This window comes from Anas platyrhynchos, chromosome 13, assembly GCF_047663525.1.
Source record: "Anas platyrhynchos isolate ZD024472 breed Pekin duck chromosome 13, IASCAAS_PekinDuck_T2T, whole genome shotgun sequence".
In the NCBI taxonomy this organism is placed as follows: domain Eukaryota; kingdom Metazoa; phylum Chordata; class Aves; order Anseriformes; family Anatidae; genus Anas; species Anas platyrhynchos.
The window spans coordinates 16,997,655-17,013,911 of NC_092599.1; the positions used below are offsets into that span (position 1 = coordinate 16,997,655).

General features: G+C 38.5%; 1 protein-coding gene across 5 annotated transcripts in view; it reads left to right on the forward strand.

Moving 5' to 3' along the window:
* The window catches only part of SLC6A11 (solute carrier family 6 member 11), a 151,716-nt gene extending 138,865 nt beyond the window's left edge, over positions 1 to 12,851 (forward strand). For all 5 annotated transcript variants that reach the window (XM_027467744.3, XM_038185725.2, XM_027467743.3 and 2 more), the window contains 5 exons: positions 120 to 257; positions 4,925 to 5,027; positions 5,865 to 5,965; positions 7,294 to 7,464; positions 9,374 to 12,851. In XM_027467744.3, coding sequence (XP_027323545.1) covers positions 120 to 257; positions 4,925 to 5,027; positions 5,865 to 5,965; positions 7,294 to 7,464; positions 9,374 to 9,526 — 666 coding nt within the window. In that variant the 3' untranslated portion in view covers positions 9,527 to 12,851. The remainder of the gene's footprint in view (positions 1 to 119; positions 258 to 4,924; positions 5,028 to 5,864; positions 5,966 to 7,293; positions 7,465 to 9,373) is intronic.
* Positions 12,852 to 16,257: the final 3,406 nt, after the last annotated feature.

Genomic DNA, 16,257 nt, shown 5'->3' on the forward strand with positions numbered 1-16,257 from the left:
CATTCAGTCTTTCTCTCTGATGAGAACATAAAAGGAAATTTGAAGTGTTTTGTAGCAAATCCAAATCCCAAGAGCAGATGAGACATATTTTATTTGTACTTTTTTGTCATTTGTTCTAGTTCGTGTGTGTTGAAAGTCTCGTGACAGCTGTTGTAGATATGTACCCAAAGATTTTCCGAAGGGGTTACAGAAGAGAACTGTTGATTCTTGGACTTTCCATTGTGTCATATTTCATTGGTCTGATAATGTTGACTGAGGTAAGATGTGTTTTGTTGAATTCCTGCAGACAAAAACAAACGGGTGTCTGCTTATAAGCATGACAGATAAAAACACATGAATATTTGCCATAGACAAATTGTGCTGTCAGGAATATGACTACAAAATTCTTGAGAAACTGTTCTCACCTGCTTCATGATATTTGAAATGTATCCTCAATTTTTCTGCTTAGCTTAGGAAGTATCTTATTTGAAGTTACATAGCAAAGGATATTCCATCTGCTTTACACCAGCCAAACAGGTATCCTGGTCATGGTTTCAGCTGACTTATTCTGGGCAGACCAGTCTGAAAATGTCTTAGATAAATAAATCAGTGAACGTGATAAAGTGAAAAAAGAAAGCTAAAATATCTTTGATTTTAATATCTCCAGGTAAATCAATACAGTCCATTTCTGAGCATAAATTGCTTTGGTATGATGGTAACAGAAAAAAAAAAAAAATATATATATATATATTTTTTCAAACAAACAAGGGTGTTTGCTTTGGGGTGTTGTAAGCCAAAACGTCTGAAGGTGTTAGTCCATCCCATTAATACATGATACGTGTCTGCAATTACTGTGTTTGGAGCCCAGGTAGGGGATGGACTGTGGGATCCTTTACTACTTGGTGCGAGTTTAGTCTTGCTGCTCGGTGCTTGCTTTACAGAGTGACTTGTATAAACAGTCTTCTGCTCCTTCAATTTATCCTCTTAAAACAACCATCAGACAGGCAGAGTCCACACTCTCCCCTGCTTGCTGTGCCATTAGAACCTCCCTGCACCAGGGAGAGAGGCAAAGAAAAGAGCTGCATGTCTGATGAGCTGTGGAATTAAATGCCAGAAGAATGTGTGTCTGAGGAAGCCTTGCTGTCTTAACTGTGAAGGGCCACAATGTGTCTCTGTTGTACAGCAATCTTGGCAGGGTTTCCCAGTGAAGCAGATTCCCAGGGTTTCATCAGCTCATCTGGGGTCACTTACACTTGCTGTATAGACAGTCCTTAGACCTTGCTTTGGTACCAAAAAAAAACAAATTTCATCTGAAAAAGACATTAGGCAATTGTAGACATGTTAGTCTGTTGTCCTTGGTACAAACTGTTTCTTAGATGTTTCCAGAGAGGTATTTGCAGATGAGAGATGGGAATACACCCATGAGTGAACAAGGTAATAGTCCCACTGAAATATTCTGTATGATTCCGGTTCAGACCGGGACAACATGCAAAACAAGAGCAGGGAGGATAATCCTAGGAGTGAAGCACTGATTGTACCTGTGACTAGAGAAATGCTGGAAATGAAGGGTACACGTATGCTTTCTGTAAGCATGTCATAAAGGTAGCAGCAAGTATAAACATGAATTATTCTGCAAATAGAATGGCTCCTTCTCTCTCATCCCCAAGTCAGGGTGTATGAGCCAGCCATGAATAATTACAGGCTGAAAATTAGGAAAGGATCTCTATCCACCAGAACAGTGAGGTTCTGGGAGTTTTTCCAAGAATAACAGTTATAACTGGCTTTGTACTGGAATTCAGATTGCCAGTCAGTTTGTGAAAGGTATTATGTGATTTTTCCCGGTGAGAACAAAGGACTTGACAAAAGTTGATTAAGAATTTCTTCCAGATGTGTGTCCCTGTAATCTGGGCATTGGAGCAGAACAGAGACCAATTTGCTTGTAATTATTCTTGCTTTCAGTAAGATAAATCATCTTTGCTATGTAAAATAAGAAAATTTTGGAATAATTCCTCCCACAGTCTGCATGTTAAGCAGAGCAGTGAGAGATGCATTATCAAGATGTACAGGTTCAGAAATATGAGCATGAAGAATTAAGAGAAAGTAAGGTATGCAAAATGGCAGGACTATTGTTCCAGGAATTTTGCAGAAGTGTTTTTCTTACAATGTATTTCTTTGGTTAATCTCTAAGCTTCCAGTCTGCTCAGATATTTGCTGAACCTCACAGTGAGCTTTTTGCAGTAAAGATTATCACTTGCTAGATTTTGGAACGTAGCCAGCTGGCAGAGGCAGCACTACAAACTAAAAGCAAATGCAGCTAATAATCAAAAAAGCATCTACATTAGGAGCAAGGAAAAAAAAAAAAACAACACATGTAATAAAAAAAAATTGACTTCAATATTTTTATTCTGGCCTGAGAAGGTGTGCTGTGTCTGGCTGGGATGGAGTTGACTTTCACTGTAGCAGCCCAGTGCTGTGTTCTGCATGTGTAGCTAGAACAGCATTGGTATCACTCCAGTGTTGTGTCTGCTGCTGAGCAGTGCTAGCACCACATCAGGACTCCCTCCAGCCCCACACAGCCAACAGGCTGGGAGTGGGCAAGTGATGGGGAGGGGACGTCACCAGGGCAGCTGACCTTAACTGACCAAAGGGCTATTCCATGCCATATGGAATGAAATAAAAGCAATAAAGGTGGGAAAGGGGAAGGAGAGTTGGGGGGGGGGGGGGGGCTCTCTTAGTTGAAGCATCTGTCCTCCCAAACAACTGCTACGCGTGTTGAGGCCCTGCATCCCAGAACGTGGCCAAACATCTCTTGCTGATGGGAAGTAGAGAGTAATGGCTTTTCTCTCTCTGTGCTTCCGCATGGCCTTTGCTTTTTTTTTTTTTTTTTCCTCCCTTCTTCCTTTTCCTGTTAATTAAATCATCCTTACCTCAAACCTTGAACCCTTTGTGTTCTCCCCTTTCCTGTTTGAGGAGGCAGAGTGAGAGAGCAACTGTGGTGGAGCTTCGCTGCCCACCCGAGTAAAACCACCGCAGAAGACTGATATTCCACAGCGCTTTTACTACAACTTTTTGTTTGAATGGTGATCAAATTCAAGGGGAACCTTAAAGGACATATATATATATATATAATATATTTTTTTTTCTCTGTAGTACTAGAGAGATATAAATTTTTATTGAGAGAAGTGACTTACATGTATGTACATCATCAGTGAGGCAGTCTAGATATCTATGATCCCATGCTGAAATGACACACTAGAGGAGAACACTCTGTTCTGTGCTACTTCAGCAAGGCATCAAAGCATTATGCATGAGGGAGATTTCCAAGAGTAAATATGTATCCCTTGTCCTCTCTTGTTTTTCTAAATAAACAATCCTGGATTTTTCTTCAGGCTTTGGATTATTCATAAAATATGTTTTTCCTTAAAGAAAAACTTTTTCATTCAGACATATGGTCGTTTCCTACCTATGCAGCAGAGGTTTTGCCAGATGCTTGCTTGGACATCAATGCAATTTTATATACAAATTACTTTAGAACATTCATATGTGCAAGAAGATTTAGATAGTATGTCAAATGTAAAGAGTCCACCTTAATGTACCTTCACTTAGTTAATGCTGAGACAAAACAAAACAACAACAACAACAAAAACAAACAAACAGGGAAATCCTAGATACTGTTTTTTGATTTAGTTTTCTCTGTTTTTAGAGTTCCCTTCCATTTTCAGAAAATTGTCTGAAATGTAATAGATCATGCGTACTACTCAAATAGCATTATATTTCAACTGAAGAGATGATCTCAAGTCTCTATTTCCTTCGTATAGCTTTCTGCAAAGAGGGAAGTCTTAAGTTTCCTTTCTGTTGAAATGATCTGTGAAACTCCTCATTATTATTTCAATATTGAAAGCATATGTGATAAGAGATTAATCTTGGGGGAAAAAAAGGGGGGGAGGGAAAGAGAATAAAAGAATTGTCTCTGATAGATTTGACAACTGAAATAATTGAGTCATAGTCAAACAGTAAGGAAGTGGAGGATGTCTTGGATAAGCATATATACCTTTTTCATATTGGTTTGTACTAGGGCACCACTGAGGGCAGAAAACTACAGGACTATTGATAGCGTATTACGCATTGTGTATGGATTCCATGCTTGCTTTGGATGCTGATTGGTTTTGGTTGATCTCCTTTTTAGAACTGCACATGTTGCTACTTAAAGTCACTTGGTGAACTATATTTAGCTTGTTAGGAAAACTTTAAAAGAAAAAGCTTGAAGCTTGCCTGGAATTAGGATGGTTATTATTTCATGTTTTCTCAAAAAACATTGACTCACTTAAGTAATGCAGATGAAAGTCTGTGACTTATATTCAAACTTTATATTCAAGCTTACTCATTTTACAGTCCCTATGCCAATGGAGATTGATCCTAGTAGATATAGATTTTGCCTTCTTTCCCTACATTTGCACTTACTAGTGCATTTTGCACCCACTAATGCATTTACACATTGGTAGCACAGATATTAAAACAAATAAACAAAAGCCCTGCATCTTTATGTGCACTCTTCTGGAGATCAAAATCACCCGCCATTATCTACAGTTTAATATGATAACAAATGAAGTTAAAAATAAAAATAAAAATGTAAGGAGGTGAGAGAGTGTTCTGGAACAAATGAAATGTAGGCCTCTGCACTCCAGTAATTATTACTTTAAAGCAAATATTCAGCTGGCATAGGGAATCATCTTAAGTGTTATGGAAGGAAAGATCCTTCACATTCATCCACTGAAAAATGAATATTCTGTGTTCAAGAAGGAGCCAACTGTAGTAGGAAGATTGCCAGAGGAAACAACAGATTGACTGTGTAATTAAAGACACATTTGCTGTGAAATATTTGTACCATTGCCAACATGACATTTCAGTTTTATTTTTTTGTCCTTTTTCTGTTTCTGTCTTTCAGGGTGGGATGTACGTCTTTCAGTTATTTGACTCGTATGCAGCTAGTGGCATGTGCCTTCTTTTTGTTGCCATATTTGAATGTGTCTGCATAGGCTGGGTTTATGGTGAGTTGCTAAAAATTGTTGTCATTTTCCGTTTTTATGAAAGCTTTCTGTTTGCACAAAAACAATGTGAAGGCCTTGTACTCTTATGCAGTAGGGCCCTCCACACTCCCGTGTTCTGCTACAAGCCAGGAATATGTTTTTCTTCCACTCTAATGAGGAGAGTGCAATGGACATTTTTCTTGCTCCTTCCAGGACTGAACTTCACATTCCTCCACCACAGAAATCCTCAGCTGCCTTAGAAATTAGGGGTGGTAATAAGTCTTTCTTCTCTCACAAAGTGTCTCTGCAGGACATGTTCCCTTCTACTTCTGACATGCACAAATAAATCCAGGGGACTTGGAGTTCATTTCTCATTAACACAAAAGGGGCATAGTAACCTTCCTAGATCTGCTGCTTCTGTCAGCAAAGTCAGGGGAAAGCCACCAAAGTTCTGGGGATGTTCAAGGTGCATCATCAAACCTTTATTTGCATACAAAAGACTAACAATTTTACTATGTAAAGCAATGTATGAACTTCAGATCACACATGACCCTGGCTATTTAAGGATTCACATATGGGCTTGTAGCATCTATAATCTTCAACTGGGCCTGCTCAAACTGTTACTGACCGGAAGCCGTTTCTGACTGCCCACTCCTACTCAGACACATATAGGCAGCAACCTCTGCCAGAAGTATGGAGCAAAAGACAGAGAGATGTATGTGAGAGAAAGAGATGGCTTCTATGATCTCTGAAGCTCTGCCAGAACCCACATTTTTGTCTGTTCTGTTTTAAATGCTGACCTGTATAATCTCTTGCATGTACATTCTACATCTTCTTTTGATTTGCTTTTTGGGGCAGGCAGCAATCGCTTTTATGACAACATTGAGGATATGATTGGGTACAAACCACTAACATTGATTAAATGGTGCTGGATGGTCTTAACTCCAGGTATTTGTGCAGTAAGTACAGAATATCTCAGTAACTTGTTTTAGACATAATGAAGGTTTTCTGTGCATAATTTTAGAAATTTGTTGCTGCTAATAGTTCACAACAGTAGAGTAAAATGCCTATTGGTTTACAACATATGTTTTAATTCAAAAATACTCTGCAGGATGTGTATAAAAACATTAAATGTATGTGTTCTGTGAATTGTGAGAAATATTTGCATATATAATAATAGGAAAAAAAAACAAAAACAAAACAAAAAAAAACTCAGAGGCCTACGTGAACATTTGCCAATACAAGAGAGGTTTTTCCTCACTGCTTTGGTAATATACCTTATGTCTACTAGGCATACCTCAAGATCCTCCAAACTTACACATTTTCCTTGCCACTCCAGCCTCCTGTTTCCTTCCCTTTGTGGATAACTAGACATTTTTCAAAGACATATTTTTCCTTCAAGCTTAAGTAGTAGAAGAGGCCAAGGAATATCTCATATGTGTGAAGAAGGTGAAGGAAGAAGCTAGGAGTACTGGTGCCCATTGTGGCGCTCTGCTGTGGCTACATAGCGAAGACAAAATTGCAAAAGGAGCATAACCAAATTGCCCATAAATTTGATCCACAAATGCTGGAGTATTAGATAGTAAAACCTTCCAGTTGTCCCACTGATAGCAAGGTGCATTGGGACAGCTGGAGATCCAGGTTCACTTGAGCTCCGTCACTTACTCTGTTTGTAAAGCTGGGGAAATTGCTGACTAATTTTCTCCAACTCTGAAAATAAGTTAATATCATTTGCTCCTGTGCATTCTTGTCAAGACTTTGGAGAAAAGTACATGGTAACTTTTCTGTATTACATAAACTTAAATGGTCCAAACTTCTTAATTATATACCTGTTGAATTTAAACAGATATGTTAGAGCTTTTGAGAGGATGAAAGATTTGGTGTGCAGAACTGCTGATACAGACAGTGGATTAAAGCAACTTTGACGATTTTGGCTTTCCTTTTTCATCATGACAGGTTGGAGAGAACGCAGCTAATCACAGCTGGTTCATGGTAGCAAAACTTAATCTTTCTTGACCATGTACTGTTTGCCATCAAAGTGCAGGTTTTATTGTCATTGAGAGGTAAATAGGATTTAAACTTGAAAGGTTGTTCATTTCAGCAGAAGGAGCTGAGACACGTTAGCTCAGCTGTACATAAAAGAATACATTACTGTGTATTTTTTCTCTGTAAAGCTTACCTCTGCTTCCCAGCTTTAGGTAGACTGTCCTTGACAAAACAGTCATTTTCTTGTTAAATTCACAGTGTTGTTTAAAGTACTACTAATATGTTTCTCTGCTTATTTCAGGGAATCTTCATTTTCTTCCTGGTGAAATACAAGCCTCTGAAATATAACAATGTATATACATACCCTGACTGGGGCTATGGCATAGGGTGGATGATGGCTCTCTCTTCCATGATCTGCATCCCTTTGTGGATCTGCATTAAGCTGTGGAAGGCAGAAGGCACTTTCATAGAGGTGAGATTTTCAGATTAGCAATACTGAAAAAAGAAGTTGGAAGGGAATTCTTATTTGCTTGAGACTAAGCACAGTTTAATCGCAAAGTCAATGCCTTTATCTAAGGTAAGATCCACATACCTGTTCCAATGGTAGCTTGGTGTCATCACTTGTGAACAGAGGCATCTGTATTCTCTCTGTTTTCTTCTAAAATTTCCTAATTTTTTTTTCTGCCTTCATTGGCTTGAGCCTGTTGTAGCTAACCAATACTCTAACTCTAACTTTAAGGTGCTTTGTTCTTTTTCCTGCTCCATTTGTAGCTTAAAAAGTCTTTGACATTAGCTAAATCCCTCGAGAAGATTTGTACCAGCCTTTCAGTTGAGTCAGCTTTCTTTCCATGGTTTTGGTAACTGATGTTTGTGCCAACAAGATTTTTCACCAGGAGCTGGGTAGAAAACACTTGCATATGTTTTCAGACAGTTTTCTTGATTACAGTTCTCTACATGAGAAATGGAGGCAAAAAGAAATATTCGGTATAATTTACTAAAATTTAGTATCAGGTTATCTCAGGTCTAGGATAAGATTAAGATTATTAATTATAAGATACTTTCTCAAAAGACAGAGAAGATGGCTATAACCAAAGAAACAAGAATATAAATCTTTTTTTGGCTGTTTGGGATTTCTCATATTCCAGAAAAGCAATCTCTTACATGGTTATCTTACATGGAGTTCCTTGGAATACTGGGCAATGAAAGTAGGTATCCCACCACTACCACCTCCTGTCTCAGTATGGAAGTCTCTTCCATGCTTCATAAGTCTTTTCAATATTCTATAGGATACTTCCAAAATACAGAACAAGATGGTAAGAATTTCTTTTTAAGTGTTTGGGGTTTATCTGGCACCTTTGAATGATTTTTCTCACAACATATACCCACACTTGCAAGATCATTCTCCATTCAGAACCAATGGGTATGACATCTGAGTACATCTGACTATATCTCCACGTAATAGTCATTGTTTTCTTGAGTGGAGAAGCTGAAAGATGTTATTTATTATGCTGGCTGATTGCAGTCCATATTGAAATGAATCCACTGAGCTGATTAAATATGGCCTAAGAAATCTTTACTCTGAGTATATAAACATTAAATACATTGCACATAGTAAAGTTTTCTTAGCGTGTTCTTGAAAGAAGCTTGTATAAATCTTAACATTAAATACTTCCTTAATGTTAATGCCTCAATGCCTTAATGCCTCACTCCGTCTCTGCAAGTAGATAGGCTTTGTCTATAGATTTTTGTTTGGCATTGCCTTATCATCTGAAGACATTTCAGGACTGCAGACGTTTCATGCTCTTTTCCGTACATGAATATTACAAGGTATTTGTTGCAGCTGTTGTTGTGTTGTTGTTTCAGTTACAGATGGGAGTTTCTCAGGAAGCCAGCTTCCTGCAACACCTCTGCTCCCCAAGCTGTAAACAGCAACATTGCTACTGATGTTATTTCTAGAAAATAGGAAGTTATCAGTTGAACGCATGTATATATATATATTTTTCTTTATTGTAGCCTAACACAATACTGCCTTGGCATTATCTTATTTTTTTTCAGTGTATATGCTTTGACTGCCATGAGAAACAAAATGTACACATATAGCAGGCCTCACCTGGAGCATTTTGCTGAGTTTATTCATGGAAGGAACTGTTACTCTAAATCAGCATGAAAATTCACTTTGACTTTGTTTTCACCTTCATTCTCTATTCTTTAGTCTGGTGTGATAGGAAAAGAACTGTATGGCATACAGTTTTATGGATGGATCTAACAGGAAAATGAGAAGAAGCAGACATGCAGAAGAAAGGAGTTTTGTAGTCAATCTACTTAGGAAATGCATGTCTGCAAGAAAAAGATAATGATTTCCATTTTCTTGAATTTTGCAGAAATTCAGGAAGTTGATTACACCTAGCTCGGATCTGAAAATGAGAGGGAAACTTGGAGGAAGATCCTACATTGCTGCAATAAATGACTGCGACGCCAAACTGAAAGGAGATGGCACCATTTCAGCCATTACAGAAAAGGAGACACATTTCTGAAAGAACTATTTTTTTTGTATAAAAATAAATAAATTCACTTAATTATAGAGGCTGGCTTGTTTTGCACAAAATTTTATTAACCAGTTAATTTTAAAGTGAAAATTGTATACTTGTTTAAAAGTGATTTTTAAAAAATTACTATATAAGTAATGACTATGTAAAAGAAAAAAATAGTATTATATGGTATGTTAGTGATGACTTCTTTTAATATGGTAATTTCAGTAAATGTTTTTTAGAAGTTAGAGGGACCTGTAAAATGTGTGTAAAGCTTTTCTACTTAGATTTCCAGCAGATGTGATGTTGTATAGATATATGCCTTCTAATCTCTAAGCATTTCAGACCATTTCAGCTTTTAATGTATGTATATAAAGGGGACCAGAATGTCCTTTTGTTTATATTGGGAGAAACTGTGAGAGGGTGGGCAGAGGACGTGTAACTGCTGTTGCATTATTAGTGTCTAAATGTGGGCTGTATCCAAAGTGCACCAAAATCAGTGGGAGCCTTACCACCTGGGGACAGTGGCTTTTGCACCAGTCTGTGATTTGCCCTTTCCTCTGGGCCAGATCAGATGCACGACTGCATTTTGCACCTAACAGAGCTCTCCATTCAAGGCACGTTTTGTGAAGCCAACAGGAAGCACCACTCTTCTTGCCTTTCCTTCACCTTGCAATGGGCCTGAAAAAGTGGTGGAACAGCCCCATTTCTGAGTCACTGTTTTTCTGGAGATTGAATTAAGAATGTATATTTTTAAGAGGTATACATTGTGCTTTTCTTGTAAGTTAGTGGTCTCTAAGATGACTTGTACTGCTTCAGGAGACCTCTACAGCTTTTTTTTTTTTCATTTTCATTAGTGTCAGGATAGCCAGTGCTTCATTTTTGTAGACGTTTCCCATCCCCTGGAGTGAAATGTGTTTGTCTATGTTTGTATAACAGGAGGAGATCAAGGTCACTCTATATATATGGAGATATTGTGAGGGAAAAAAAGTACAAGTTTAGAGCTCTGCATACATTTGGTCTTTGTCTCTTTAACTGTTTGCCAATCTGTCTGTCTACATATATTCATTCCTCTTAAGAGAAATTAAGGATCCTGTAATGTCATTGTGTAGCATTATATGACTTTTCTTATCTTCAAAGTACTTTCTAAATATTCTCAGGTTTGGCACTGATTTTACCCTGAATGGTATTGAGGTTTGCACTGAAGTCAGAATAGGAATTTTTTGGTGGAACACTAGGGTAATTGGTCCTTAACCTCTAGCAGAGTTCCAAGAGGTAATTTATGTATTGTGCAAATGAAGGAATTAAGACAAGGATGTTGTGACTTCTCTGTTTCACAAAAGGATCAGGATAGGTTTTTGATATCAGGCCTTTCTATTCCATTGGGTATGAACCGACTCCCTCTGAAATGAGAAGAGATTTTGTGATGTACATCCAACTGATGGAAATTATTACCATGAGGTATGCAAATGTTAGTTCCAAATATCAAAATCTCTAGACTGTCTCTTGGTCTTTTTTCTTCTGCCAATATCCCAAACTATTGTTTATTCTGGAAGATTAAATTTTTCCTGTCCTGTTTTTCATTTAATGGTTGTATGATAAACCTGTGAAGGAATGCTGTACTATAGTGCACAGTATTTGATGGGGAGAGACAACCAGCCTAAGAAACCTTAGAAGAGATGTCATAAAATCTGCTGTCCTCTCTGTAATTCAAAATCACCAAATACAGGCAACTGGAGTTATTAGAAAAAGAAGTGGCTGCTGGCCTTCCAAGGGGGAAAACAGATCACTAGAAATCACTAAGTACCTCCTAATATTACATCGAGCTGTACATGTGGTCAGCATTTCATTGTGATCTTATGTTATCAGACCTCATAAAAAAGCATCTTTCATAGAATTACTTTGTCTCAAGTCACATCATCAATTTGACCTATTTCATTTCACTTCACTTTGTTTGTGTTTTGGTGTCTAAAACCTTCTGTCACAATTCCATTTCAAATATTCCAAGTCCTGCTTGACTTTGCATGTCTCTATCACTAGGTGCTTAGGAGAGGACGTTTTAAAGGAGCTTGCCTTTATAAAGGTGCAAAGCCACCGTGTTGTGAATGTTGGGCCCCCTCAGAGGGAGTCTTCAGGTGGACATCCAGAACAGGAGTTGACTAAAGAAATCACAGCCCCATTGCCACTTTGGGAAGAGAAATGCTCCCAGAATTAAAACTCCAGGCTGTTACATAGCTTAAAAAAAAAAAAGCAACTGCAAGGTGCATATCGACATTGAAAACATACCCATTCCAAAACCTAGAAATAAAAAGCTTTGGAAGTCCTAGTAAGTGATAAATATTTCCAACCCAATGTCCCTTTTTCTCTGCACCCACCAGAATCTAAGGCCCCAAAACTACAGCTGAACCTTGCGATGGGTTATGTTCTCTCTGCAAGGAAATATCAACCTTTTTTTTTTTTTTTTTTTTTTTTTTATCAGTGAAGGATGTGCATATGTAGATGCCTTTTTAGGTTATGTTTTAGTCTTGATTTCAGTGAAGTTAACTTTTGGAATCAGGACACCTCAGGAATGTTTACAGCAAAATAGCAAAATGTGCCAATAGGTGGAACACACAGCCTTCAACTGGCCACCCATTAGACACAAAATGAAAATCCCAGACAAGTCAGGATTGTCCTTTAAATCAGAACATTTGATGCTGTAGCAGGAAAAAAAAAAAAAAAAAAAAAAAAAAAAAAAAAGCTGACTTGTGCATTATAGCTTGTCAAAGTACTTTGAACTGTTGTCTACATCTGAATATCTCCACAGGAACTATGTACTTGTGTGAAATATGCTTCCTATTATGCTGCTATGAACCATTTTACCTGTAGCTTTATACACATACATATGGTTTGGCATGGTCTAAAGCATTACACGGTATTGCTAATGTTCTGTGCTTGTAAATGTGTGCGTTTAATATCTGACTTGTTTAACACTACTGATTTTTTAAAATATATTTCTTTTTTTGTGGGGAGGGCTGTGGGAGGGCGAAATTCCTAATAGTATTTGTGATTTCTTTTTTTTTTTCCTTTTTTTTTTCTTTCTTTCTTTTTTTTTTTTTTTTAAACAATATGGAGGAGGAAAATGCAGAAAACAACTATATCATGATCATTTTTTTATGTGGTAGAAACAGTATTGCCCTTTTCTGAAGTATCTGCAGTATTATTTAAAATAATACAATAAAAAACAACAATGTATGTAATGTTTTGCACAAAGAAAGACTCTGGTGTTCAAGGGCACAAGATTTCATCTGCTTACTTGTTTTTAAAAATTAAAGAAAATGGGCAAAACTTATTCTGTGTATTTTAGTTTATATTAATGTATTTTATATGACCCTCACCTAACAAATTAAATAAGCACAACTACCCTGTTCGAGCACATATATGTCCCTTGATTTTAAATTGGGAATCTAGAAATGAGGAAATTAAGTAACTTGATATCATCCGCCCAGTCTGTGTCTGAAACAAACTAAAATGAAGTATCCCAATCTCACAACTTCATGTCCCTGTCTTTTATCTTAAATTCATGCTGCCATGGAAAAGTGCAGACTGGTCACTACTTTTCCCTGCCTCCTGCTCAGTTTTGCCTGTATTTTGCTGTGCCCTGTTTGTGCCACCAGCAGTGTCAGGAGAGCCATGGAAAGAGACAGCTCAGCAGCCAGTCTCGCTGACACCTCACCCAGCAAACATATGCGGTTAGTTTTCCATCACTTCAGTTTATTACCTGGTCATACTAATACTAGTGCTGAAGTGAGGTACTGCAGCAAGATAAATTACATTTTCCAGCTGCTGTACATGTTATGCTGGATTAATTTAACCTTGTAATGTTGACCTCAGTCACAGGCCAATGCTGTCCATTTGATCATCTTTTGTACTACAATTTTATGATTTTATATTCTTTCTTATGTCTCTGGCCCATGTACAGGGAAACACGCTTGATTTAGTACATGACATACTGATGAAAAATGCTGATATTCTACCCTGAGGCACCCTATTACGCAGTAGCCTGCCATACAGGAACTGAGGACCTTTTCTTAAAGACTGTGTATCGTTTTGACTAATGAAGCATGGTTATGATAAGCAAAAAGATCCGTGGATTTTGACAAAGCGATACAACTCCTCTCTGACTGTACCAACTACTCTACCCAACAGCGAATACACCACAGGAGCAGCATGTGGCCCTTTCCCAGGGGTGATGTCCTTGCAGCTGCAGCGGCAGACCAAGGATCCAGTCAGTCAGCGTGACAAGAATGTTAGGTTCTTGGCCCTTCCTGGCCACTAAATATTGAGTAAATCTGAGCATACTGGGAAATTTGGCTTCAAGTGTCGATGATTTCCCCATTCAGACACATCCAAACGTGGTCATCCACAGCATGGCAGCAAGTCCGGTGAAGACTTCTAAAAAATGACAGCTTCTGAACAGATCAAAAATGTCCTGGTGGATTACATACTTACACATTTGGCTGCAAGGAGATGTGACAGTTTGCACTCAGAAAGACATAATAAGGGAGAAAATTGTCAGGGATTCTCTTTAAAAAGTTTTAGAGAAGACTTGAATTCATGGTGCACAGACTGCACCCTAATGCTGAACTACTCAGGCTCCCCAGGCCTATGAGACCACCAACAGGTAGGAGCTGGTGTAGGGAAGTTTCCTGCAGTCCTTTCTAAAGCTACCCTTAAAATATAAACTATTCATTAATATGCATTACAGCCAAAGTCTGAGTGCTGATCAAAGCTGACAATTTGAGGGAATAGTTGCACACCCCTTATCTTACATATTTTAATTTTAAAGGATCGGGTCCCTTTTTTAAATTTTGCACTCTGAGAACTGCAACCAATGCCGGCCATATCCTGCACTCCCTCAAATCATCCCGAATTCCAGTCATATCTATGCTTCCATTGGCTAGCCATGCTCACAGTGATTGGACAATGCTCTTCTTGGGCTTTCAAGCTCTTTTTGTGCCTCCTTGACCCTCATTGGCCTTGACCATCACCTGTGTCTGGCCACCCTAAAAAAGCATCACCTTGAGCTCTGTTGCTGGTACTGGCAACGCAGAAGCCCAAGTGTTGCACATTGTTGAAAGGGGAAAGAACAAAAATTTGTGAATGTTCTGAGAAATGTGTTACCACTAATTGTTTCTAGGGTTGATGCTAGAAGCAGGCCCCTGCTTTTTTCTCATGAGATGTTCCCGTCAGCTGATGGAGGGGATGCTGCAACATGATGGGGCCCATAGTTTTTAGAACAAGAGGGCCTTTGCTACTGTGGCATTCCAGTTAAACAATAAAAGAAGCATTAAGACAGCCAAGAGTTCCTTGCTATAAATGATTAGTGACAATACATTGGGCTGTGCTTTCTCTTTCTGTCAACTTGCAATGAATATAGTCAGTCAGCCAGCTCCTGTCTGGTCCCAGTACTTACTACAGCACTAGGAGGCACAGCAGCCTTCCCTAAACCTTATTGTACAACACCTTATAAGAAACTCTGAGAGCTCTGCCTGATTTCTTTTTATTTAAATGAGAACACTCATGTAGTTATCATACTATACACAGATGAGTCATTCCTCTCTTCTTCCCAAAAGGCCCCATACTGTCTGAAATTCAGCCATGCCATGCACAAACGAGGAAATTGCAGCTACACAGGCAGACACCTCCAGGGCTGGTCCTAAGTTTGGCTGCAGCCAGTGACACGGAACTTCGTGGTGCTCGGATCAGCGCTGCTGTCAGGAAGCCCTGACATCCCTCGCACAAGCGAGAGGTAGAGATGATTAAGACAACACAAACCGTTTAAAAGGGACACAGCTGAGACATTGTACCACTTGTGCTTTCACAAGCCTTATGAATTTGGAAAAGGCATTAAGTCATTTATTTATTTATTTTTTTTGTATGTGGCAGGAGACATCAGGGTTGTTTATGGATTTATTCCTTCCATCTTTGAACCAACACAGTGGGGCCTGTCGGCAGGAACAAGCTCAGCGGGAAGATGAGTGGATCAGAGGCTGCTGCAGAGCACCACACTGTGTCAAGCTCTGTTTTAGACCTGCCAAAACACTGTGGGTCTTTCTAAGCAAGCCCCACTCTTTGCTTGCCCCTCAAATTAACTCACAAGAACAAATGCATGAACTTCAACAGAAATATAGCCAGTATACCCAGTGATTATTTCAGGCTTTATCAAGTTGTAGGGTTTGGTTTGTTTTTCTTCCATTTTCCAAAGAAACTGATTTTGTTGTCTGTTGAAACACTGGCAAAAATTGCAAGTCACACAATGTATCATCAGGTCAGTAAGTGGAAATCAGGGTATCAAAACAAGCAAAAGGCTTTGGACCCAAACAAACCCTTCCAGTTGTCTGTGGTGAGAAAAGCACACTGTTTTACAAATTATATTTAATTCAGTTTTTATTTGTTTATTTTATTCTTTCCAGAAAACCAGCCCATGATATGTTTAAAAGTCCCTGCTTGTTTGACAAGCTTTTGCCTTAGACTTAATGAAAAGCTTTGTGGGTTCTTTTAGCACAGACTTCTCCTCCTCTCCTAGTTTTTGTGCCTAAAGCTTGTGTGGCTATTGCTGTTCTCCTTCCCCTTCTACACACTTGTGCTACTTCTTCAGTTCAGGATTCATCATTCAATCATTCAATCAATTCATTCAATCCATAATCTCTGCTTCTAAAGTAGAAGGAGAAGAAAGTGATGGTGTTGGAGGCTAC